Source organism: Nyctibius grandis, chromosome 6 (assembly GCF_013368605.1).
Source record: "Nyctibius grandis isolate bNycGra1 chromosome 6, bNycGra1.pri, whole genome shotgun sequence".
In the NCBI taxonomy this organism is placed as follows: domain Eukaryota; kingdom Metazoa; phylum Chordata; class Aves; order Nyctibiiformes; family Nyctibiidae; genus Nyctibius; species Nyctibius grandis.
The window spans coordinates 74,189,634-74,215,204 of NC_090663.1; the positions used below are offsets into that span (position 1 = coordinate 74,189,634).

At 44.7% G+C, this 25,571-nt stretch overlaps 1 protein-coding gene across 1 annotated transcript; it reads left to right on the plus strand.

Annotated features, from left to right (window-relative positions):
• Positions 1-668: 668 nt before the first annotated feature.
• Positions 669-25,021, plus strand: SETD7 (SET domain containing 7, histone lysine methyltransferase). The gene is made up of 8 exons (XM_068403459.1): positions 669-744; positions 6,171-6,300; positions 11,159-11,360; positions 14,218-14,407; positions 15,964-16,045; positions 17,208-17,325; positions 17,619-17,776; positions 18,781-25,021. Exons 1-8 carry the CDS (start codon positions 705-707, stop codon positions 18,959-18,961), a joined length of 1,101 nt encoding a protein of 366 aa, XP_068259560.1. The 5' UTR covers positions 669-704; the 3' UTR covers positions 18,962-25,021.
• The last annotated feature ends 550 nt before the right edge of the window (positions 25,022-25,571 follow it).

The following is a 25,571-nucleotide window of genomic DNA, read 5'->3' on the forward strand; positions in this document are numbered from 1 at the left end:
TGAGGCATGTGGTGACAGAGCACCATCCTCATGTCCGCTGGGTCACAAACTGCACCCACTGCTTGGGGTTGTCACCCTTCCTGCAAAGTGAAGTCCAAGAGCCGGTGTGTTTTGGCAGTTGAATCCCTCAAGAGCAGCAGATAAGAGTGGTTCCCGGCGTGGGGAGGGAGAAGCGGTGCCACGGTGCTCGCTGGGGTCCATGAGGAGGTCTGCTCCGTGAGGGGAGCTGCAGAAATGCGAATTGGGAGCAGCAGCCTGAGGGGGCTGTGCTAGCCCTGTACCAGACGGAGTGCCCTGGGGGCCCAGCCTGGACGGCTTGGGGCTCTCCTGCCGCCTGCACTGCTCGTGAGGGACTTGTGAGGCACATCCGCCGCGTGAGGAACGTCCGCCGGCGGGAATTTAACGGCTTCCTCGCGCCTTCGCTCGAGCACCGTTTGCGCCCCCTCAGCGGGGGCCTCGCAGGCTGTGCGGGGGGTATCCACGCGCCATTTTGTTGCGGGGCGGGGCGGGGGGGGGCTGTCTCTGTCTCGAAGCCCCCCTGTCCTGCCGCGCGCCTCGGCCACGCCCGCTCCCCGCCCATCCCGGCTCAGGGGCGGGGCTACACGGAGGTCCCGCCCTCGGGGCGGTGGGGAGAGGCGGGGCGGCGCGCGCGCGGCTGCCCGGGTTACCGCGGCTGCGCCCCGCCCGCCGCCGCCGCCACCGCCATGGACAGCGACGAGGAGACGCTGGAGGAGACCGTGGAAGGTACCTGCCCCGGGGCGGGAGGGGGAACCGCCGGTACCGGCGAGCGGGGCGGGGGAGGTGGCCCCGCAGGCGGTGGGCGGTGCCGGTGGGGGTGGAGGGGGGCCGCGGACCGGCGGCGGCCCGAGAGGGGCGCCCGGTGCCGGCGGCAGCGCATGACATTAGCGGGCTTATGCAACGGCCGCGCTGCCGGGCCGCGCACGTGGCGGTGTGTGACCGGCGGCGGGACGGGGCGCGGGCGGGGGGGCTGCCGGAGCCGGGGGGCGGCGCCGTGTGGTGGGACCGGGCCCCGCGCCGGTACCGGGGCTGCCGCTTCGGCCGGGTCTGCCTAGGGGCAGCCGGCTCCGGCCCCGCGCTGTCGGTGTACCGCGGCTGCCGCCCGCCGCGGAGCGCTCCGCCGCTGCAGCGCCAGCCCCGGTGTGAGGCTCCAGCCCGTGACCCTGGTGGTGACGTTTACGCTGCTCTTAATGTGAAAAATACAAATAAATAGCGGTGTTTTGGGGTTGCTGCTGTCCCCCCGCGCAGGCGGTGGCACCCGGCCCGCGCTCTCCGCCCGGTGCAGCCGGTGCCCGTGGCGGGTCGCACGGCGGGCCGCTGCCCCGCTGGGTACCGGGGGCAGCCGGCGCCTCTCCCGCCGCGCGGTACCGGGGCCGCGCTGCCCCGTCTCTCCGGAGCCGCCGTGCAGGCTGCGGGCCGCGCACCCGAGGAAGCCGTGTCCCTCGGCGTGGTGTCAAGGCTTGTGAGAGGGGGATATGCCCTCCTGGGGCTTAGCCAGCTCCTCCGGCGATGGCTGGGGTACCGGGGTGTACCTGTCCCGTGTAAGTGCTCTTGCAGCCAGGGGCAGTCGCTCTCGGAGGCTGCAGTAACGTTAGTGCGAATGGAAAAGGGAAACGCAAACGGCAACTTGAAGAAGCAGCTGTGGTCACATATGTGGGCAGCAGAGCCGGAGTCGAGTCACCTGCGCTGGAGTGGGAAGGCCATCTCGTAGGCAAAGTACCCCCCTTTTGCGCTAGCCTTTTAGGAGCGGAGAGCTAACCCTTTAGAGAGTTTTTAAAAAGAGGCGCACGCCTCTGGAAGGCATCGCTAATGGAAACCTTGGCACGCAGCTGGACAACACGCCGTCATCCCGGGAGGCATCTGGGAGCGGGGTGCGGGTTCGCCTCGTGCAGCTCTCGGACAAAGCGCTGGCTCCCCGAAGGGTGCTCGCAGGGCACAGTCCTGCTGGAAAGAGCGATCCCGGATTCTCAGCTGTTGGGATTAAGCGCACAAAGTAAGGAGCTGCCTGGGACAAGATGCCAGTGATTCTCGTCGTTGGGCGGTGGGCTGTTTGTGTTTTGTGGCAGGAGGATTAGGCCACACGGCACGTTTCTCCGAAGAAGGCATGGAGCACGGCAGCTCGTTTTAACAACAGACGCGAGCTAAGCAGCTGCTGCTAGGATCTGGATTTAGTGTCTAGGTATGTGGTGACAGAGCCAGAGAGAAGCTTAGTTGTGTAAAACATGGTTGTGAGGGGAGTGAGGTTCTTCAAACGCAGGGTGCTACGGCTGGGGTGTGCCCTGTGCCCTCACAGATGTGTGTTTTCCCCTCCCTTTCCTCCCAGCTCCTCAAATCTATGGATTACAATTGTGTCTTGGGCAAAGAGTCGTAGTTTTGATCCTCATATTGCAGGTAAAGTGTTCTGCCGTATCATGGGTTTGCTGAGTGTTTCAGGAAATGGGTTTTTAAAGCATATATTATTCAGCAGTGTATATGAAAGTATGTGTTTTTGTGAGCGACGCAGAAGCAGGGTGCTATTTGGGGTGATAGGGTGGCTGGGTGTTTTTTGCACTTAACCAAAGGAAGTTAGAAAAGTGACAGAAATCACATATTTGAGGGGGTTGTTGTTGTTATTCCTAAAACATCCATCTAGTATCTTTGTGGCCAGAATCTTTTATCTATGATGCACACTGTATATGCTCTGTTGAGTAATAGTAATCACTGACAGTAAAGGGCTTTTATCTTTGGTGTGTATATATCAGTGTTGTTAGTAAGTGGCCTTATCATGCTGCATTGTGAACTAGCCCCTATGAGTGTAATTCCTTTTCTTGAAAACTTTATGGTCTGAGCTGAAGAGGAGATCTTGAGAGACCCTTAAAGAAGTAACACAAGTGGGGTTTTACAATAATTTAAAAATATGTTTAGATGTTTTGGATTTGTTTTCACAAACAGAGGAGAGAGACGAGAAAGGGCAGTGGAACACTCTGCTTTGCACCCACTGAAATAATGAGGATTTTTTCCATTGACTTCATCTGAAACAGAATTAGAGCCTAAGGCCTCAGCCGTATAGGAGAAGTTGCCTCTATGTAATTAAACTTGAAATTGCTTTTTTTTCCCCTATTGACTAAGAGAGACTGAATGTCTCTTGTTTTGTTGGTGTGGGGGATATTATTTTTTTTTCTAATAGGAGAAAACCTCTAGCATATTAGAAGAATTGGATTCTTTGTACTATGGCTGAGATTAAGACTCTGTATAGAGGCCATCAGATCAAAGCTGACCATTTAAATCTCCGGGATAGTTTGTGTCCTACCGTGCAAAAGCCCTGACGTGCGTGCTGTGTGTAAGCATGGCAGCTTTTGTGTTGGGCTTTGCATTCCAGCAAAATCTTGACAAAACCGAATAGTCACAGGGAACAAAGTTGCAAGTTTGTTGTTTTTTGTGGGTTTTTTTTTTTTAAGTGTAATGTATCAATACTGTCAGTATATTTTTTTTTAATCTGAGTGTTTTATAAAAGTTTTCTTTCTACAGTGAGGGGAAAACTGGTACTGTATTGTTTAGGGTTTGTTAACTTACACCAGTATACCCTTCCCAAGTTGATAAAACTGAAGCCTTTAATTAAAACTGTAAATGTTGACACAGTTGGTTTTGGTCTAAAAGAGGTGTCCACATCAGGGATTTCACTGACCTTTTAGTTAAAGCCACATAACTGCTAAAACTTTTCCCTTCTACAAAAAGGGTGTCCTTACTGAATGGGAGAGGGGGGAAAAGCCTTTCTTCTGTTTGGGGGGAGCAGCACGCTGCCCTTTCTGGTTCCTCTTCAAAGTTATTAAAAGCCTTTAGTGATACAGATTCCCGCCCCCCCCCCCCCCCCCCCCCCCCGGCACTACTTTTGCTCTCTCTTTTTACTCTGTTACTTCTCTCAGCTTGCACGGTAAGCAGCGTCTGATTGGTTTTATTAACTCTTAAACTTTTAACTGTTTTCAACCTGCTTTGGACTGGGAACTTAATTTAAGAGCACGGCGATGTTTTGTGAGGTGGCTGAACTGGAAGCAAGGTGGGTTGCTACCCCTGAGAGGGACAGGTCAGCTCCCAGCCACCCAGCTCTGCCGTGGCTGTGGGGTGTATGGGTTCAGCCTCCTGAATCAGCAACAAAACAAGGAAGGGAAGAATTTTTGGCCAACTTAGTGACTTGCACTGCTTGCAGAGGGTGCTGGGCGAGTGCCAGAGCAGGTGCGAGAGAAACTTTGGGGAGCACGCATAGGAAGGGTGAAGGAGGGAATCTTGGCTCTTGGGTGAGTTCAGATATCTCACTGTTATTTTCTCCTGTACACCTTCTTTGTAGGTGCACTTCCACACTCTAAGTAACAAGTGCAGGAGATGGGTAATAACCCTTCACAGCCTTACTTGGTTACTTTGAGGAACATTGGCTTAGCTGTTTTTTTTCCTTTCTCTGTGTTTGCCTTTCTCTTTTTTTTTTTTTTTTTTTTTTAAATGAAATTTTACTTTGAGATAGACAAAAGTTTGGAAATATATCCTGACAAAGTATCCCGTGCTGTATGGCATGCTTCTGTCGATCATTCTGGTACTAAAAGGCTAGGACAGGTCATGTGCCTCATAGGAGAAGACTTCTGAACTAGATGCTGCCCCTCATCCTTACCGTGCCCTGTCTGTGATGTCCCCGAAGGGCTGTGAAGCATCTCAGGGAAGCACTAGCTTACGGTGATGTGAGAAGAACATATGGGCATGTATATGCCCTCTGGGTGCTCTTGTTCCTGCGGAACTCTCTGGACCTGTTGCAATCAGGGCATGAATAGATGGACTTCCAAAGCCACATGAGTGGCTGGTTTTCCCACTGCTTGTTTTCTCTCTGGGCACAGGACTCAAGGTTCGGTAATACTGAAGTGCGTCGTCACCTGCATCAGCCTGGGCTGTAATCACCCCCCCTCACACTGGAGTTTGTTTCTGCCTTTCCATATCTGTGTTGAACCTTTCCAGTTTAGGGCAAATTTGGTCAGGGAAGAGCTTGACCCGAAGCCTGTAGAAGTGGATGTGTGTGCTGTGTCTTATCTCTCACAGGCTTTGTATGCCTCACCAAGAGGCTCGGCGGATCAGAGGTCAGTTTTTATTTAGAAACGTGGAAGAACATAAATATATGCTAGCTTTTATTTATTCATCAGTTCTCATGCAAAATTTATACCTGCCAAAATGTCATGACGGGAGCTTGTTACACCCGCACTGGGTGTATCACTGTGCTGGAAGCAGCCCTGCTGAGCCTGGGCATCCTCATTCCGCAGCGGGAGCGATGGTCTGCTAACGCAGTGCTGAGGACTCCAGGTTCACACAGGTAAACCAGACAATAACAGTTACTTAAAACACTCTTCTTCCGTTTTCTTTTGGCTTTGAAGAGGCAGATAGAGATGTAATAGGAGCCTTATTATGCTTTAACTTAATCAGAGTTGGCCAGTAAAGTACAGTGTGTCATCCCTCCGCTTTCCCCGTGTGCAACAGCTGTAATGGGGAAAACTGATATGACTAGGAAAGGGAACGGGATGAGGGGATGTCATGAGAACACATCAGAAAGGCCCTGGAGAGCAGCATTTAAAACATGAAATAGCAAGCTGACTGACATATTGTAAGGGCATAGTGCTATAGGTATTGCATGCTTTTGTTTCTTTACATTCCTGCGGATATAGCTACAAGGTGGCACACTCACGTTGTTGTAAGACATGTATTTATCAAAAGAAAAAAACAAACCTTTTCTTACTCAGTGGATTGAAGTCTAGATGTATTCTGTTCTCACCAGGAAATACATATTTTAGATGAAGAATTATTATATATTTGAAGACTTATGTTAACACAAGTTAGAATAGTATGAACCTTATTTCTTTTAGAAACATGTCTTTTTCCTTATTCTCTTCTCTCTTCTGTCTCTCATCCCTTTTCTTTTATCCTGGCCCTTTTTATTTTTTGTTTTAAACGAAGTGTGTTACACAAGTACAGACTTCAGTTGTACTAAATCTCTGATCGCTGTTCCTAACAGAAATGTTTAATGCAGATTACTGTTTTGTACTAGGGAGCTACTGCATTTCACGCATCTACATAATCAGAACAGGTTTGCAATTTTATATAATGTTAATTGTGTTGTTTTGTTCTTTGTCTGGATTTTATTTCAGGGCATCTAGATGATGATGGGTTGCCACATGGATTCTGTACAGTCACCTATTCATCGACAGACAGATTTGAGGGAAACTTTGTGCATGGAGAAAAGAATGGCCGGGGCAAGTTCTTCTTTTTTGATGGAAGGTAGACACTGACTCTTCGATTTTTCTTCTATATTCTGCCTTCTGCTTGCAGTGATACAAAACTAATCTACATTGATTGTATGCTGCTGAGTTTCTGGCTAAGCTTTCTCATTAAAAACCGTAGCTGGAAAGTTCTCTCTGCTGCTGCTGTAGCTGTACTTTGTGGGCTTGGGGGCTTTGCGGTGCCTGGAGTTGTTTCCTGGTGGGAAAATGCAGCGTTGTGAACTCTTTTAGCACTGTAAAGTTACGAACTAATTGGAGAACGTAAGAACTGAGAGGCGGTCAGAGCTATTGGAAACCATGCTGACAGCGACTTGGACTACAAAGTTCAAGTCCGTAACTGCAGGTGGAATTCTTTGTTTGTCTTACAGCCCTGTGCAGAGACTGCAGCTGGACTGGGAGCTCCCTGTACCAGACCTCACGCACAGACAAGGACCCTGACAGAGAGGCTTACCCTCTCCTTGGTCTTGAAAATTGTTTAGTGGTTAAAGGACTGAGTTAAATATAGTTTTGTTCCCAACTTTACCTAATGCTCTACAAGTTGCTTGTGGCCTGATTTATTTTCAGAAAAGCCACTATAATTTCCCCCTCTCTTCACTGGGAATTGTGACAGTGAAATTGGGCTAGTCTGTGCCTGTGCATGTGTTTTCTTCTCAGGTCTTCATTAGGAACACCTTGTACGTCTTCCCCCAACTGCAGCATTTCTCTCTGCAGTTGCTCAGAACTTCCTCCAAAGGAGCAGCAGATGTATAAAATGACATGATTCTTCATGGTTTTGCAGCTGTTGGTGGCATTATGAATAGCAGCTGTTAAACTGACAGTCGTGCCAGGTCCACTCTCCTCCTGCTCAGCGAACTTCTGAGCAGGAGCGGAGGTATTGTGCTGTCTCAGTGAGTCAGCTCCTTGTCTGTACTTGCCTTTGCAGTTGCTTCATAGTGGGGATTGTGGGGTTTTTTTTTGTCATGAAAAAGATAATATATTTATTCAGTTATGCAGAAACTGATCAGGCCTCCAAGCTTGGATGAAGAAAAATCCCCACTGTTGTTGGTAATGGGCTTATTAAATCTTGTACGAGTAACTGAAAATCAGTACTGCCCAGCAGCTGACCTCTCTAGAATAGCAGGGTTTTTTTTCAGTTGGCAGACAGGGTATTGCTGGACACATGTACATAATGCTTCTGTGCTTGTGGATGATCTCAGCAGAGCAGTTGCTGATTGTACGGTCAGAGAAACTGACCCACTATTTTGTTTGTAGGGCTGCTCCTCCGAGTAATCCAGGGTACAGGGTGTGCTCTGTGGGAAAACTCAGGCTGCTGCTGAGCCTTTTCTGTACAGCTCAAGTGTTGCCAACTCTTCTTTTATTTTTTTAATTTTCATAACTCTTTTAAAAAAATGGAACAGTTGGATACTGTATGACTTCAGGAACTAGCAGAATGAAAATATACAAAAATAGTCTGTAATGTGTTTTTTTGGAAAATGGGATATTTTTATAAACTGTCCTAAGCTTATTTTAATTTAGCTAAAGCAGCCTTAACCGAGCAGTGACTAGTTACTAAAGATGTTGCAATTTACCTAGCTGCACCGAGCTAGCAAAAGTAAGTTGCTCTCTGAAGTGGATGGTTCAGGCGTCAGGACGTGTTGCAGGAAGAATGATCTGGCATAAAACAGGACGTGCTGTTTCCATTACCGGTGCCACGGACAAGGCTGAGTGTTTACGAAGAAGGGAAATGCATCCCCAGAATTTCTGAAAACACATTTCCCCTTCCAGTATTGTGTGTTTCACGCAGTAAGTTAGCTGCTTTCAGCATTCCTGGACCTGTTTCCCTCCCAGGCTGCTGGAAAAGGCTGGCAGCTGAACTGCTGTAGGTCTGTTGTTTGGGAGTAGTTGAGTCCTGTCGGACTCTGGACTGGCAGCAGTGGAAGCGTTCTCATTTTTGGAGCGTTGGGAAATAGGATTGGCTGCCTGGCTGCCTCGTTGGCCTCGGTGAAAAGTTTTCCCTTTACTGGAATAGCTGCCCCCTTCCTGTTGATTATTTAAGGGAGTAGAAACCTGGAATGAAGTATCTGTTGTTTTTTCTTCCCCCTTCAAAAATGCAACAAAACCCAACATATTCTTTCAGAAAGAGAAGTTTCACCTCTGGCGTGCTCCCTGTTTTGGATCGTGTACTTGAGCTTCCATTGGTGCTGACACTCGCTTTGCAAAACACTTTGCGCAATGGCTGCGAGCACGAGAGCCGTGTTTGGCACAGAGTTGCAGCTGCTTCTCTCCCTTAACTAGGAACTCTTGCAAACTGACATCTCCCAGAACACAGTGGAGAACGGTATTATTTTTAAGAAAAAGTTTTCGATGTTCCCATACAGAGGGAAGGGTGGAAGATCAGGGAGTGAGGGATGAATGGATGAGGGTCTGTCGGTGTAACTTAGTACCCGGAAGGATATTGCAGTAAGTATTCCTGCCCCCCTCCAAACTCTTATCACTGGTTTGTTTTTTAGGTAGTGGATATCCTGGATCCCCTCTAGGCTTGGTGGATAATGGGAAGACAGTATATCTGATAAATCTTGACTATAGTAAAACTTTACATTATCACAAATATGATAATTTGAGAAGGAAAGCAGAGAAATACAGGCTAGCTCAGGGTTTGTATTAACAAGAGATTTTGTTTATGCAAGACACAGGAGCTATTTATTTCTCCTCGTGCTGGTCAGGTCTTAGTTGCAAGTATCGTGTCTGGCTGCAGACACCGTAATTTGAGAGCTTAAAAAGAGAGAAAGAAGAGGGGAGCGGGGTGGAAATAACTCAAAACCTGTGAAAAGTATAAAATTTTAGAGAACCTGACTTTTTAGGCAAGGTTGAAAGACATGGAATTCTTTCTTTACATATCTTTCTTTTGATTTCCTTAGATAATATGAGAGTAGAAAGAGATGGATCTTTTGAACCTTGTTTGGAGCTTAATACAATGAAAGAAAACCTAGAGATTTGAGTTACAGTAAAAGAAAAGATATTTTTTCCGGTACTGAAGCACTGTTGTAATTTAGCAACTTGTTAACTTCAACTATCATTAAAGGTAACAAGAAGGTTTTTTTGGTCTGTTTCATCACATAAACTAGGGGTAACTGCTTCTTCCAAAGACTAATCCTACGTGTGGCCTCTGTGTGTGTTGCCAGCTACAATGAAATTAAAATCTGGCGATCTGTGATAAACTACAGGAGAAAGTGGTGTCATTTATAGTTGAGTAAGTGCACAGATTTCTGGTGGTTCCCTCATCTGCTCTCCTCCTTCCCTGTGCTGTAGTGCCGTAGCTGTCTGTACAGCTCTGTAGCAACCTGGATCAGGAAATTAATCTGACTGAAAAGTAAAACAGCTTTCCTGCCCCTTCCTGCTCTCCATCTGGTTTGCATTGAGGCTTTTACTGTCGTGTATTTTCCCATGGAAACCTCAAGACAGCTTGCCAAAGTGATGTGAAAACAGAGCGTGAAGCTTTAGAAACCAGAAAGTAAATTCTGAGAAAACATTCCTTCCACAGCTCTGGAAAATCTGTTTTAGAAAACATGTGGAGTCATGTGCTCCCAGATGCTGTTTGGGTTTATACCTTAGATATCTGCATCAGAAAAAGAATTATGCAGTGAAAGTACGTGTACTGCAGCTGGCTGTTAGCTAAATATGCTGGGGTAAAAGCTACACGGTTTGTATTTCCTTCTGCTACGTCTAACCTGAGAAAGAAATAACTGAGTAGATCCTCTTTTGCAGTTATCCTTTCGTTCTTTGAAGTTTCTCTCAGCAGCCTTTTTTAAGCAAGGAAGCGAAGCAGATTGCAAGATATTATCGTGTGCCTTCTAAAGGGTTCGCAAGACAACACTGAAGTGCAATGTTTCTTTGTTCAAATCCAAGTGCAGCACTAGTTCTGTTTGACACGCTGTGTTCCATTTTAATAGAAAGACATGAAAAATGACAGTGCTTTTAGCAAATCCAGTACAGGTCGCTGCTAAGCGTATCTCTAGGGAGCTAACACTGAACTGGTGGCAGGTTGCAGGTTGTGCCCTTTTGCGGTCCACCTGTACGGCAGTTCAATTTCATCTCGCCAGAGAGATGTCAGTAAAAGTCCAAACGTAGGAGGTAGGAATTCCTAACGTGAGTAGCCTCCTTGAGCAATAATTTCTTCCTTGACCATGAGCACCTATTCGCTGCTGTAATTTGCTACCCCAACCTGTGAAAAAAAAACTCAGCAGTGTAATTTAGGTGAATAATGCTGTGCCCATGCAGTGCACCCCGATGAAAGGACAGCATAAGTTGTTCTCTGCCTTGGGAGGTCTGTAGAAAAATAGTTTGTTTTTCATCTTGGCTTTCCAGACAAGTCAGGTTTACCTTCCTACTCCCCTTCCTCCTGTACCCCTCAGATTTGGTTGAAACTAGCAAATGCATCAGAATTTGAGACATGGGGGATAGTGGTGCCTGGTGGGGGATGGAGGATAGATGCTGAAAGCGGTGTCCCAGCAAGAGAAGCCCTGGCTGCTGAGCTTTTCAGCATACCTTCCAGTCTGCTGGCACGTAGCTCTACCCCGTGACAGCCTGGGCTCTTGGAGAGGCCACCACGAAAATGAAGAAAAGCTGTGACTGTTACAGTGGTGGTGTTCGTTTTGGGGAGGGTTGTAGGGTACCCAGCAACAGCAAACCAGGTGTCAACAGTTACCTCCTCCTAGGACCCGACTCTTGAAGGTTTCCCCTCAGCCTCTCTGTACCAGTAATACGTAGAATGATGATCAGAGGAGCAGGGTTGTGCTGTGCCTCGTGTTGAGGCTTTGGCCTCACCTCTTAGAGAGGTGAACAGTCTTCCACTGCTGTTTTCTTTCTCTCTTTACCAGCACCCTGGAAGGGTTCTATGTTGATGATGCCCTGCAAGGCCAGGGAATCTACACTTATGAGGATGGAGTGGTCCTTCATGGCACGTATGTGGATGGAGAGCTGAATGGACCAGCCCAGGAGTATGACAGTGACGGGCGGCTGATATTCAAAGGGCAATACAAAGACAACATTCGACATGGAGTTTGTTGGATTTATTACCCGGTAAGCCTGACCACCTGCTCTCTTTATTGCAGAATAGTACCATTATGTATCTATCTTTTTCTCTCCAGCTGAAACAAATATCCACCATGACCCAGCTATCCAAAAGTCAACACCACACAAAAATCTGGGTGGAAGATCTGTGCGTTCTGATTTTGGATAATCCAACATACAGTTAAATCTTTTCAGTGTTGAATGTTTGCCCGGTAGACAGGATTCAGCAAGGCTGTGAGATGCCTCGGCTATTTTTCATCTTCCAGGGAACCCAGCCCTTTGCAAGCTATGGCAGCCTGCTGCTCCTGTTTAATTGGGAGGGGAGACTTTGTCCATTTCTGCAGGGTGTGTTGTGAAGTCTGGCTTCACCCAACAAATCAGATGTAATTGGTGTGAGAGCTGTGCCTCTGACTGAAGTGTGGAGAAGTGCTTTGCTTGTTAAGCGAACCAGAGTTTTATCTTTCTGATTCTTGGTAAACATTCAGATATTCCTCTGGAAAACTCTGGAGAAATTTCTGATGTGCTTTTATAACCATGTGTCACGGTTTAAAGCTGGGCTGGCTATTAAACCTGTGGCAGATGCTCTCTGTTAACCCTCCCCCCCACCCCCGAAGGGAAAGGGAAAAGGGAGAGAGACTTACGGGTTGGAAAGTTAAAACAGTTTTAATAAACTATAATAATGAAAAAGAGTATAATAATAGTATTGGAATAATCAAATATATACAAATATATACAAAACCAAGATCGAGCTCCCCCGATGTCGGCCACGTCACCACCGGCACTGCAGGGCAGGCTCCGGGAAGGCCCAGGCTGGGCCTAGCGACGGTCGAGAGCTGGATTCAGGGATGCTCAGATCGGGATCGGGGGCAGCAGGAAAACGGACAGAGTCCTCCTTGGACACTGGCCAAAGGTTCAAGCCGCAGAAGCAGCCTGAAGCAGCCCAAGCAGGCAGAGGCCCCCAAAAACAGCAAAAGGGAAGGGCGAGACCCTTGTGATCCCCCCGCTTTATACCGAGAATGACGTGTATGGGATGGAATACCTTCGTTGGTCAATTTTGGGTCACCTGCCCTGTCTGCTCCTCCCTGCAGGTGTGACCACCCTGCGGCTCTTCACTCGTAAGCAGTGAGGAATTTAGCAGTGACCTTGTTTTCTCTAAGAATAAGTACAGCAAGAGCCTTTCTGAATAACATCCCTACTGGTGCCTCAGCGATAACTACAAACTTTGAGCGTTATCAGTCCTGGAAGCAGACACTGTCTGCAAAACATGCAGTTAGTTTCAGAAAGTGCAGTTACTTAGAAGGGACTTAGCTGAAAGTAAAAATCACTGAAAGGAAAATTGGCCTGGTTTAGGCCAAACCAGGACACCATGCTAGTTAGGGCAATAATGGTGGTACTGGTTTTTAGAGTTTTTTTAATGTAATTTTAAAAAAAATTAATTCCTATTCAGCCTTACACAGCACTCCAGTTGAACCTTTCAATCTTTACCTTGTGCTGAGGAGGGGAAAACATCTTTTGTTGTTTTTGCTCAAAAACATTTTTGACCATAAGCTGCTAGTCAAAACCCAATCTATTTCTGTGCTACGTATTGCATATGCTTTAGTTGCAGATTCATTTCAAATGCTCACCGTTGGCTGTTCATTTTATTTACTGGTATTCACTAATGCCATTAAGCACATGTTAGAATCAACAAATGCTTGGTGTACGCTGCCAAACAAGTAGCAGTTTTTCAGTGCTAGTGTATAAAATACACATGGCTGACCCTTTAGGTCATGTGTCTCCGGTTTCATCTTCCAGCTGACAAGGTGTTGCTGTACCTTCTGGAAGCGTGGATATTTAGAGGTGGTTTATCATTATCATCTTGCCAGACTAAAGGATGCAATGTGTTTCAAAAAACCTTTGCCATGGAAGCAGTTGTTTATGCATGGTTCTGTGCATGATGCTACATGCACAAATTTTTACCCAAACTTAAGGTTCACTGTTCCTTATTATGGTATGTTTGAAGCTCTTTCATCCTTGCAGTTGGACAATACGGTACCACTCTGAAATAGAGTCTGTGTGCAGCGATCTTGATCTAAATCAGTCCGTTTCCACATCGCACCTGCTTTTTTTGCTCCAAGGCATTATTTGGAGATGTTTCCTTCTCCTTTTTGAAATAAACACCTGAAGTCATTAGATCTGTGCTAATCTGTGCATCTCATTCTGCAATTCTGTAAACAGACCTAACTGGAGTTGCAGGCAAATCACAGATGGCAAAGCCCAGGGCTAAAATGTGTAAACCTTAGACAGGAAAAGTGTTGCTGGTGATGGCTTTCAGCAAGCTGCTGTTCTCATTGAGTGCCACCTGACATCGTGGGGGGATGCTGGGACAGAGAAACTCTTCAGTCATTCAGCAAATCTTTTTTTTTTTTTTTTATAAAATAGGCTCAAGTCTTTTGATGTACCATGAATTAGCAGTGAGCAAGGCAGTGTTTTAATTTTTTTCTTTCCTCCAGCACAGTATCATACTAAGAAAACTCAGGCAAAGTTTGTGTGTGGCTTTGGGCCTTGGTTCACAGGCTGTTCACATAAAATCTTTGCCAATTGAAACTCAGTATTTGTGTCACATGGAAAGAAAGACCTTGGGTTTTGCTTATCTCCAACAATGGAGAAAACACTGTTCATTTCTTTTATCAGTTTTATCCTGACTGGAATGATTTCACCCAGCTGCTTCTTGTGTCTGTTTCTCACTCATTTTCATGATCTCATATCTGAACTTTACTGTAGCTTAGATTGCTTCTTTAAAAAGTTGTGAACATCTTTTTCATTTACTGAAGATAGTAAAGTATAACTACGTGCTCTGCCTTTTCTTTCTTGCCCGTGCTTTTAGGATGGAGGCAGCCTTGTGGGAGAAGTGAATGAAGAAGGGGAGATGACTGGAGAGAAAATAGCCTATGTGTACCCTGATGGAAAGACTGCATATTATGGAAGGTTTATAGATGGAGAAATGATAGAAGCAAAACTGGCAACTCTGACATCTGTAGAGGATGGGAAACCTCAGTTTGAAGTAATACCAGGCAGTAAGTTCAGCCAACACAGAAACTTGTATTCTCACTACCAGCTCTTCGCTGCAAACAGCTTGGTTTCTGTAGCGTTACCCATTAGAGACTCTAAAGGCTGGCTGTAATGAGATGAAAGTCTATTAGTGAGAAGCCCTTTTTCTAAATGATAAAGCTGGACAGAAAGGCACGTGGAGCAATCCTTCTGCTCTGGGAACAAACGGGAATTGACCCATGAGGTGGTGCTGCTGAACTGCATTTCATAGAATCATAGAATTGTTTTGGTTGGAAAGGACCTTTAAGATCATCGAGTCCAACCATTAACCCAGCACTGCCAAGTCCACCACTAAACCATGTCCCTAAGCACCACATCTACATGTCTTTTGAATACCTCCATTTCATAACCCTTCTCTCATGTGCTCATGGGTGCAGTCCTGCTCGTTGCACACACTGTTGCCGTCTGTGCCAGCGTGAAAACCTGCTTAACTGTGTTAATGCTGGCTCAGTTACAGCCTTTGTTTTGTTAGTAAAATAACTAAAAGTGGAGAGGGAGGCCGTGGTTTGATTGTAGCTCTGTCAGTTGTGAGGTGTGTGTGATGTTTTGGAGGTGAGTGGGTTAAGCTGCAGACTGGGCCATGAGTGATAAACAAGGGACTGTGCTAACACATTTACTGTTTTGCCAGCAAAGATTGTCTCACTTGATATGAAATAAGAACATAAAACTTGGTGAAAAGGCACCGAGAAGCAAATGCACATGACTTTTTTTTATTTTTTAAATTTCTCGGTTGTAATAGCAAATCAAAATTTAACTTAAAAGATAGCTTCTGAGAGGGTACAGTTGTGCTTTGTAAATAGGATTTAATTACGCTCTGGAGGAAGCTGCCTGCAGCCAGAGCAGATCCTGGATGCCAGGGACAGTGGCCTTTTATCAGACTTTGTAATATTGTGTTTTGGGGTTTTTTTCCCCATCTTATTTCCACCTGCATCTTAACCTGTCTCCCAGATAGTCCTCTGGCAGCTGATTGTAGGGGAATGTAAGGATATAATTAGAGCTGTACCACTGAGTTGCTTATTAATGGCAGGAAATAAATGACTGTAGCAAGTGTGCTTTGTGATTACTGAACATTTTCTGGCTGAAGTCTCTTCAGAATTTGGACTAGAAAACATTTCGTATTTGAAATAGTCCAAGATTTTTTATTATTAATGTGTATATATCGATTATATACTTTTAAACTTTGCTTTACTTTTTAATTTTAATTAGAGGCTCTGGGAGGGTCAGTTTTGAAAGACTGTCCAGTCCTCCTTTAAAAGTTGGTGGTTTGAAGAACATGTATTATCACAAAAAGGAGATATATTGCTACTCTAGTATGTTGAGGTGGGGGGAAATAATTAAGAAACAGTATCTCACTAAAGAGCTTTTACAGGTGCAGTTCTGTTTAATACCATTTTTGAAAGCATAACATTTATTTCTTGCAGTCATTAAAATTTAATTTTTGAATGTCTTGATTAAGTTAAGGGTTGTGTGCTTTCAGTACTGCCGGTTAGTTTATTTCCGTTGTTGGTTTCTGTTTTTTTAGGCCCAGTATACAGTTTTGACAAGTCTACTTCATCCTGCATTTCTACAAATGCACTTCTTCCTGATCCTTACGAGTCAGAGAGGTAGGCTTTTTTCTTCTCCCCTCTTTGGATATTGTCCGTATTTCTTTGCTGTTACATATTTAGGGCCTAATTTTGCAAACCTTTTCTCATTTCAAATTTAAAGAAAAAAAAGGTGTGTAAGGGTTTGTGAAATGGAACCCATTATTGCACATGAGTCAGCATTTGACTTGATTGCATTTCTTTCTGATTCGCACAGTAAGATTGCAGTCTAGTGGACAGAACACAGCAATACTTCTTAAGAGATTAAACTAGGATAATTTCTTAGCATTTCATAGACATGTTCAGTCAAGTCCTGGACTCCACTAATAGCCCACATCTACAACAGCCTGAGCAAAAAAGTGTGCTGTTCCCTGTTTTCTAGATGTGTAACTAACTTCAGGTTGCAGTGCACTGCATTCAGTGTGTCTTGCTGGATGAGATGCATTGTACAAAGTTTTCTCCCCTCCCTACAGACATAGCAAAGTGGCAAGAGTAAATCATCAAGCTGGAGGAAAGTGAGATACTGTAATGTCAAAACACGTTCCTCAGCAGTTGTCTTTATCATAGTCAGTCAGTGATACCTCTTCTGTGGCTATTCCACAATTACACTTTTTACCTAGACTTTTAAGAGGCCTTGCTCTGTAGACATCATTTGTCGTCCTTCTCTGATACTCTGAAATAGCTAAATAAGTGATTAGTAAAATGCAAGCACTTGGTACAAATGCCAGAAGATCTAGGGTTTCACCTTGAAAACTCTTGCTCAGTGGAGTAATCGTCTGTGCATGTACACACCAGCATCCTCAGCTTGGTGGGGACCTCTGGGATTCTGATATATTACTGAGGTTGTTCCTGAGTTGAAGCCAACATTGAGGAGTAATAGTAGATTGGCACTTAAAAAAAAAAACAAAAAAAAAAACAAAAAAACAAACAAACCCAAAACATTTCCAAACTAATAGATAAAGTCAGCTCCCACTTCCCACCAAATCTCCATTTTGCCAAAATAGAGAGAACGTATGAAGGAGAGAAAGGCGAAGGAGTTGCATTTGGAGGTTTTGAATTATTATTATTATTACTTTTATTATTATATTGAAGTATTAGTCTTTATGCCAGTAGTGTTGTGATAATCTTCTTGAAAATGAAAACTGTAGCCAATCACTAATGCCATGCCATTTTCCCCTTGTAGGGTGTATGTTGATGTCTCTCTCATTTCCAGTGCTGGAGAAGGATTGTTTTCAAAAATAGCAGCAGAAGCCAGTACAGTTATGTCCTTTTACAACGGAGTGCGAATTACACACCAGGAGGTAAAGAGGAGAAAAAAGTCAGTCTGAATTTTCATTGCTCCTTCTGAAATCTTCTTATAGTAGGATTTTACACCCACCCCCTTCCCACCCTTAAGATTTAACATGATGGAGTTTAATTGAAAGGAAGTGCATGTTCACCTGTATATATATTAAAAAAGTGGTGGTTGGGTTTTTTTAATGACTTACACACAGGAAAAGCTTTAGTTGCATATATTTGAATGTTTGCTTTCAAACTGCTGACAAAGTTGACCCCTCTGCACACACACACACTGGATTTTTGCCTTGCAAACTAGGTAGACAGCAGAGACTGGGCCCTCAATGGAAATACAATATCCCTGGATGACGAAACAGTCATAGATGTGCCAGAGCCCTACAACCACGCCGCCAAGTACTGTGCCTCGCTGGGGCATAAGGCCAACCATTCCTTCACTCCTAACTGCATCTATGACCCGTAAGTAAGAGTCCTTAAGAGTTTCGGAGTGGAAGGTGTAGCCTGGTGGTCTGAGCTCACAGGGTGTTTCTGGGCAGCTGGATGAGGAGCAGCGGGTGGGGCTGGGAGTAATGGGTCCAGGCACTGAAGGAGGTCCTGCTCACCTGGGCCAAGTTGGAAACTGGCTGGCATTGCGGGTGCTTGATGTCTCTCAGGACTTACACCATGAAGTATCTTGAAGTTTGCAACTGTGGTAATGTTGTCATGAACTTTAGGAGCTGGCTCTTGATTCTAAAATGTGTAAGCCCAGCTCTATAAATCCTAGCTTGGCTAGGACTGCACCGTATTTGCTGAACTACAGATACTTGACCAGCACCATTGAATGTGCAGTCATTTCTGAAACTCAAAAAATAAGCATCTTGCTACTCTGCAGTTGGTGCAGAGCACTGAAACTTTTGATCTATACATATGCTCAAGGCTATAAATATTTTCATACCAGTGTATAAATGAACAGACCTGTGGAGAGATATATGTAGAAAATAGTTTTTCTTCATTAAATAAGCCGATTCCCTTTAGTGTGGGAGCCTGGGAGAAGATGTACAGAAGCATGTTATGATTGTTTGGTAGGTAACCTGCACTGAGGAAATTAAGATGAGCAATTTTCCATGCTCTCCAGCTTCTCATAATCTGTACTGTTTTCCTGTCATGCAGATGTTCACCTCTGCAAGCCCAAGGCATGTGGCAGTGATTAACTTTTGTTTTATTTCTTTATTACAAACCAGCAATGTTGCAGGACTGTTGAAAAATTTCAAGTAACAGAGCTACGCAAAGCTGTTGTAATACATCAATGTTTTTGCCCTTATTACTTAAGCCTTCATAAAATTGATTCAAAGCAGTCTGCTCATCTGATATCAGATTGTGTGATATTACTCTGATCTGTGAGTGACTTCTAAAGCTATAAAAGGGGCTAACAGAGCCTGTGAATTGACTGCTAAGGCTAGCAAGGGTGTTTGTTCTCTGTCTAGGTTTGTTCATCCTCGTTTTGGGCCCATCAAGTGTATCCGTACCATCAGGGCTGTGGAGAAGGATGAAGAATTAACAGTGGCTTACGGATACGATCACAACCCCGTTGGGCAAAACGGGCCAGAAGCACCGGAGTGGTACCAGCTGGAACTGAAAGCTTTCCAGGCTGCCCAGCAAAAGTGAGATGGGAGCTCCTTCTCCGTTCAGCAAACTGAAATAGAAACTTGGATCTATGCACTACCTTTATACTGAAAACTGGACAACCAGGGATTGTTCATGCTGTTGCATCATAACTTTGCATTCTGTGTTAAGAAATAAGTTTCTTGCATACTAACTAGGTTTGACTGTGTTACTCATAGCAGATTTAAAATTAGCTAGCGTTGCACCAGTCTTATCTGGAGAAATTATTTAATATTCTGTACAAGACGTGATATTCTTTGGTAGCTTGTGCTTTTGCACCATATGCAAAGATGCCAAAAGACTAGACAGAAAGCTAAAATGGGTATATCGTTCACTTTTAGTCAGCAGACTTAGTGTTGCTCTCTATCTGCCTAGGCATTATTGTGCAACTGCATTTTGCATATATGCCACTTGTGATGATAACAGTAATATTTTGATATTCTCTAATAGTAGCATAATTTTGCCTTTTTAAACCTTTGATCTGAATCTTGCAATAGAGCAGTTTATTTATTAGCATATAGGAGGCTGGGTTTTAACTCCCCTTTCCTCTTGTCTGAACGTTGTTCTTTCTACAGATCCTCTTTTGCAGGAGAAAATCCTTTCTAACTAGTGGAAAGGCTTGTGTGTGTATGTGAGAGTGCTGTGTGTTGGTCTCTGTGGCTCTCTAAATAGTATAGCAACATGTCCAAACCTAATATTTATCTAGCCTTTACGGCTGGCTTATTCTATTTAATTTATGGCTATGACACGCAAATGAAGCTGTCTTTGCATGAAGATTTTTCTGAAAGGAGAAAACAGATTCCCTTTTTGAAGGACTTTCAGAAGTACATGTTTGGGAAGGCAAGCACATTACTTGCATTAGTTTCCGTGAGCTGGTTTGTGTATTTCACCAGTTAAAGCAGCCAGTTCTCGAGGCAAAAGTTCTAGCAATGAGATGCTTGCATCTCACATGAATTCTCTTAAAGGAGGTGTATGTATTTGAGGGCAGGGTGTAGTACTGGGTTAAGGAGAGCTGTATCTTTTTTATGTGCTCCGTTGACAAAGAATATAGCCTTGTAGCCATCTTTTAGTAGTACTGGTTTAAAACACAGTAAATTAATACAGTATGAGATATCAAAATAAGATTAAAACAAAAAGATGTGAAAAGATTGTTTTTGAAAGACAAATAATGAATGTAAAAACATCACTCACTGCTCATGTTTAGAAACAGCAGTCAATCCATAGCTTTGTTGCAGCCAGCAGTGGGGGCTTATTAATATTCATCTGCAGGGCTGTGTTCTGGGGTTTTTCAGGGGTAGGGAAATTGTTGTGCGTTTTTTCAGATACTGTACTGGTCTTGCCTAATGCTGTATAAGAGAGAAATAAAGTATCAACTCAGTCTGGATACTGGAGCCCTTCTGGGACTCCGAAGCTCTCTTTTGGGTTTAGCAGCTTAGGAAAAACTCAACTACATTTGCAACACTTTCTTTAAATGTTTGTAGTTTGAAAAAAGTTTGTATATATGTAACATAAGTGACTTGGAAATCAGACCTACCTTTCTATTGCAACACGTTCGGGTTGGTTGCTTGAACGGTTGGAGGTGTCTGGCTGTCTGGGGAGCTAGACGTGGAGAATGTGTTGGGTTGGTACCTGCAAGTGGAAGGATGAGGTTGCTCTTTTGTCCAGCCTGAGAATCCCTGCTTTGGTACCTGTACAAAGTTAGGAATTATTAATAAGAACCTCTCTAACCTGGGGCTCTGTTTAGTCCCTGTGATGGATCACAAACCTTTTCCAGCACCTCACCGTTTAAGCTTGAACAAAAGCTACTCTGTGCTTATGCTGGGAGGGGGCAAGTACGCTCAGGGCTTTTTGACACTCTTCCAGCAGTGATCTGAATGTGAGCTCTGACACTGCCCATCTCCTCACGCTGGAGACTCAGGCCACAGCTCCACTTCTTGTCCAAGGCAGGTGGCTGGCAGAGGTGACAGCTCAGGGACTCAGCTGAATGCGCAGAGACAGAACTGAGCCTTGCAGGTGTTGTCAAAGGCCGATTGGCAGCACGGCTTCAGCAAATCGACCTCAAAAAGAGATACACATGTCTTGATCTTTCCCTGCCTGTGCCTACAGGTCGTTATTTTAGATCATTGCTGTTTCAGCCACCTGCAGAAAGGCGTGCCTCTCTGGGAGGAAGCTGTCGTGTGCATCTTGTGGATTAATCTGCCAGGACCATGAAGTTTGCAAAGTCGAGGCTTGCGTTTAAGTGCAGGGAAGAGGAGAGGGAAGATATGTGGCTGAACCCTGCTGTGAATGGATGGTGACTCCTTCCACAGTCTTGATAACCTGCTTTGGACTGCTTGCCTCTTTGTGCTCACTAGAGAAGCGTGCTTAAAATGTTCCGGTCTCTAGAGCTCCTTTGGCTTCACTCCTGACCAGTCTCCAATTCCTCTGCTGTCTCCTTCATGTGGAGTTGCTTATGTTTTAATAGATTTGTCAGTCTTCATATTGCCTGACTTTTGAGATAAATATAAGACAGGTGCTCTTTGCACATCAGGTTTGATGGTGGCATCCTAAAATAGGGAAATTTAGGAAAAAAGGTACTGAGGTATCTTCTGTGTGTTCTCAAAAGCCATTAATTTGGGGACAGTCAAGCAGATTCTCTTGCTCTTGTGTACGCTTGTAGCCTGGTAGTATGCCACGGCTGTGTCTGTTGTCTCCGTTAGCTCTACTGTCCTTTTTCTCTCTGCTCTGTTAAAATCTAGTGGTCCTCCTATAGATCCCTTCTTCAGTGACCAACCTTCTATAGAAGTTGTGATTATAAAGCTGCTTTGGCTTGATTCAGGACCAAGCCTTTGAATTCTTCTTTGTTTTCTTCACCTTTGTGGTCTGTTAGAGTGGAGATGGCTGGGATGTTTTTACCACTGGGTAGCAAAAGGGCTCAGGGCTCTGTGTGTCCTTCAGAGGTTTTTGAGGTGTGCGTTGGCAACCACCGGTTCAAACACAGGTTAGTTCCAGAACTCCAAATAATGCCTTAATTTGGTCAACATATTGCAGCTCAGCTTCTGGGGCTCACTAGATAGCAAGATTAGTTTAGCAGAACTATTTATCAGGAGTAACACGAGACCCACACCGAAACGTGGGTTTAATTTGGAGCAGAGGAAGCAGTCATTTTGCAAAGCAATCCATTTGAGTTTGTTGAATGCAGCTGACTGGTGAATATGCAATAAGTAAAGAAGCTCCACTTCTCAGAGTCTGGCCAAAGACCTGTCCTGTCGGTGCAGCAACTGGAAGAAGAGCTGATGCCTGTCAGCTGAGCCTGGGTGAGCAGCTGGCTCTCAGAGTACCTGTTGTGACTAAAGAATGACATAAAAGAACCTGGAATTGCTGCTTTTTTTCAGGTATGGATCAGTTCCCAATGTCTGCCTTTGGTCTGCAGTTGCCGCATGTGGCTCCTCTGTGATGAGAGGATTATTACCTGAGCTCCTTCACGAGCTATATCAGCCTGTATTAGAGGCTGCTGATTGTTTATCTTTTAATAAAAAAAAAATCTTAAATGTATCTTCCTGCTATGGCAGCACTGTGTTTTGTCACCAAGAATACAGAAGCTTAGTTTTCTGGAGAAGCGGTTCATCTTGGAGACAAGAGACCACAAGAAGTTAGAGAGCTGAGAGCTACCTGCTGCTGGGTCGTTCGTCTGGATAAGAGGGAGGAGGGCTTAGGCCTAGGGAGGGTGTCTCAAGTTGAGTCTCATGCTGTAATTTGACTCTTTGGGATTTACTAAAATAGCTGTTTTTTCTTCACAAATCTGAAAAGGCTTTTTTCCTTTTTTTTTGGTAGTAATTAAAAAAACACCTTAATCTACATAAATACATACAAGTCTTAACTGTTGAAAAAGTCACAGGAAATATGTGGATATGGCTCCTCAGCCATCAGAGTGAGAGCTGTGATGGCTTTTTGACTTTTTCCACAGTTGCAGCAATACCCACTGGGATGGACCATGCTTTTTCCCAGACGCAGCTCCTGGGCAACTTGTGCGGGTTTCGAGACCTCTGGGAGGCCGGTGGCTCGGCCTTGCAAGGCTGCGTGTTTCGGGAGCGACTAGGTAGCCTTCTCCTCAGTTCAGCCTTGTTGGACATGGAGCTTTCAGGGTTGCGCACAGTTGGCACTGGCTGTGGTTTCTTTCCTGGGGATATTGTAGTACATTGCTGGTGTGGAAGCAAGAGCACCATCAGGGATTTCTCACCCTCTGCCAGGCACTGGAGGAGCAGAGTAGCCAACGTATCCCGTCTGGTATGAGAAACTGAGAAGTGGTGGGAATTGTCACTTCTCTGTTTCCTCCCCAGTTGGCTGGGAGCCCCGACTGTGGATGAGTTGTCCCCGTTGCTGTTCGTGGGTGCCCTTGTCCTTCAGTCAAAACTGGTGCTCGCCACTTCGGTTGTGCCAGGAACTGTACGGTGTCGCTTCTGTCCCAGAGACCTCTCTGATTTCTGTATTTTCACTCGATCTGATAAGTCTTTTTGGAAAGTGCTGCCATTGCAATGAGGTAACGAGTTGTACAGAGCCGGTTATCTGCTGCTTTGTTTTCCTCTGGCACAGCAGAATTGCTGGAGCTGTGGGTGCCTGAGGAATTCACCTCCAAGCACTTAAAAAAAAAAAAATTGCTTTGAAAACAATATTGCTGAAGTGTCTCCTTATATGCTGGGGTGCTGCATTAGACGCCTCTTCCTCACTTACACCGCACCGTCGTATGCTGAGAGCATTTGGGCGAGGAACGCAGGTGTGGGAGCAGCTTTACCTGTGGGTGTACCTGTGCCCCGGGGAGAACTTGTTCCTTTTGCTTTATGTACTGGAAACATGAGAACTATATTTTTGGACAAAGCATTTCTAAGCAGTCTTATAAGGGATTTTTTTTTTTTTTTAAAAAAAAAAGGTGCAAGATTGAGTGCATGTTTACTTGCCCCAGATCAAAGGTTTTGAACACTAAGGTCACTATCTGTTGAATGGACCCTCCTCTTGGCGCTCTTCTGTCTTCAGGCAATTGAAGCTCCTGCCCTCTTTCTCTACCAGTTTTACTGTAACTACTTTTTTTTTTTTTGGTTCCAGGAGAAATATATATACAAAAATTCTAAGCAATTAAATGTTCAAGCCATAAAATCATGAGTGTGGGAAGACCCTCTTCACAGGTTTTAACATATTTGTATGTAAAATGATGTTTGTATGAAATATTTTCGTGGTAGAATGAATATTTAAAAAAAAAAAGTTCCAGTAAGATCTAAACCAAATTTAAAGGGGTGTCTTTTTGTAAGATGCAAGTGTAATTGGTTACCAGTAAGGAGATCAATTTTTTTTTTTTAAGGGGAGATGCAACAAATGATCTTTACAATTACAAGTGGTCATTTCTGCTATTTGGGAAAGTATTTATGCAGCATTTACACACGGCTGTCATAAATAATTGCAATAGCAAGGCCAGTCACATCTTCAGGACATACCTCTCTGCTTGTCCCTCTGTGATATTGTACAAATGGACCCATCCCTCCTTTCTGCCGATTTCCTCCTAGAAAACTTTTCCTACTGTAACTGTACTGAATTTAACTCTTGAGCTAAGATCCAGACTAAAATTGTGCGTTACTTAACAGTTTCTGCTGGGCCTTCTGCTATTTTAATACTCTTCAGCCCATAATTATTGGGTGTCTCTGTTCTGAAGAACTAAGTGCTAAAGAATAATTCTTGGGGTAAGCTTATACGTGTGTTAACAGTTAACCCCGGAGTATTTAACTTGTATACAGTACTTGATAGGTGTTTTATGACATTTGTACTCGAACTATGAGCCTTACTGAACATCTGTATGTTTATTCATGACTTTTAAAAAATGGATAACTCTAAGAAAGATGTTTACATGAATGATGATTGCCCTTCCTTTGATGTTATGAATGAGGTTTTTATAGTGTGTTTGGGTGTATGTGCAAGGAAGTAAGAAAAATGTTTGTGGGGAAAAATAGACTTGACAAACATTTGTAATAAGTGAATTTTAAAGATTGCTTTAATTGCGCTATGAAGGCAATGCAGATATTAAAATATTCAGCAGAACTGTCGTCTCTTCTTGTTATTTGTGTGTCATGGTTTTGGGCATCCTCTGACCTCTCCCCCTTGCTTTTGTGCTGGCTTTGCAGCCACGGTTAGTGCTGATGCACGGGAGCAGGATTTGATGCCTTTCCAACCTGTAAGTCTCTCTCCCTTTTCCCTTTCCCTTTCCCTTTGGGTGGTGGGGGGGAGGGTTAACAGAGAGCGTCTGCCACAGGTTTAATAGCTGGCCCAGCTTTAAACCGTGACAGACGCACAGTTAACACACTTCTGGGCCACATTATATTAATAGTGAACGAGCGGCAGAACACTCCTGACACCACCGCCTTCTTTTTTTCTTCTGCTGCTTTTGTTATTCACTTCTCTCTTCTCAGTGCACGTAACATGGGCTTTAGTCGTGTTGTGCTATGGATGAACGCCCTGCCTGTGTATGCCAAAGTGTCTTGAACAGTTGTATTTTATACCAGTAGATGTTCACTTGTTTTATTTTTCTCTTGCCATTGCTGACTCTGAGGCAGGAGTAAGGCATGGCAGCAAGCAGCAGCAGGGCCTTCCA

What these genes read in the sequence shown, in the direction of transcription:
- SETD7 (XM_068403459.1), top strand. Translation starts at nt 705, where the DNA reads ATGGACAGCGACGAGGAGACGCTGGAGGAGACCGTGGAAG. An exon ending in TTCTTCTTTTTTGATGGAAG is followed by an intron (nt 6,301 to 11,158) that starts GTAGACACTGAC and finishes TCTCTTTACCAG; the next exon opens with CACCCTGGAAGGGTTCTATG. An exon ending in TGCGAATTACACACCAGGAG is followed by an intron (nt 17,326 to 17,618) that starts GTAAAGAGGAGA and finishes CTTGCAAACTAG; the next exon opens with GTAGACAGCAGAGACTGGGC.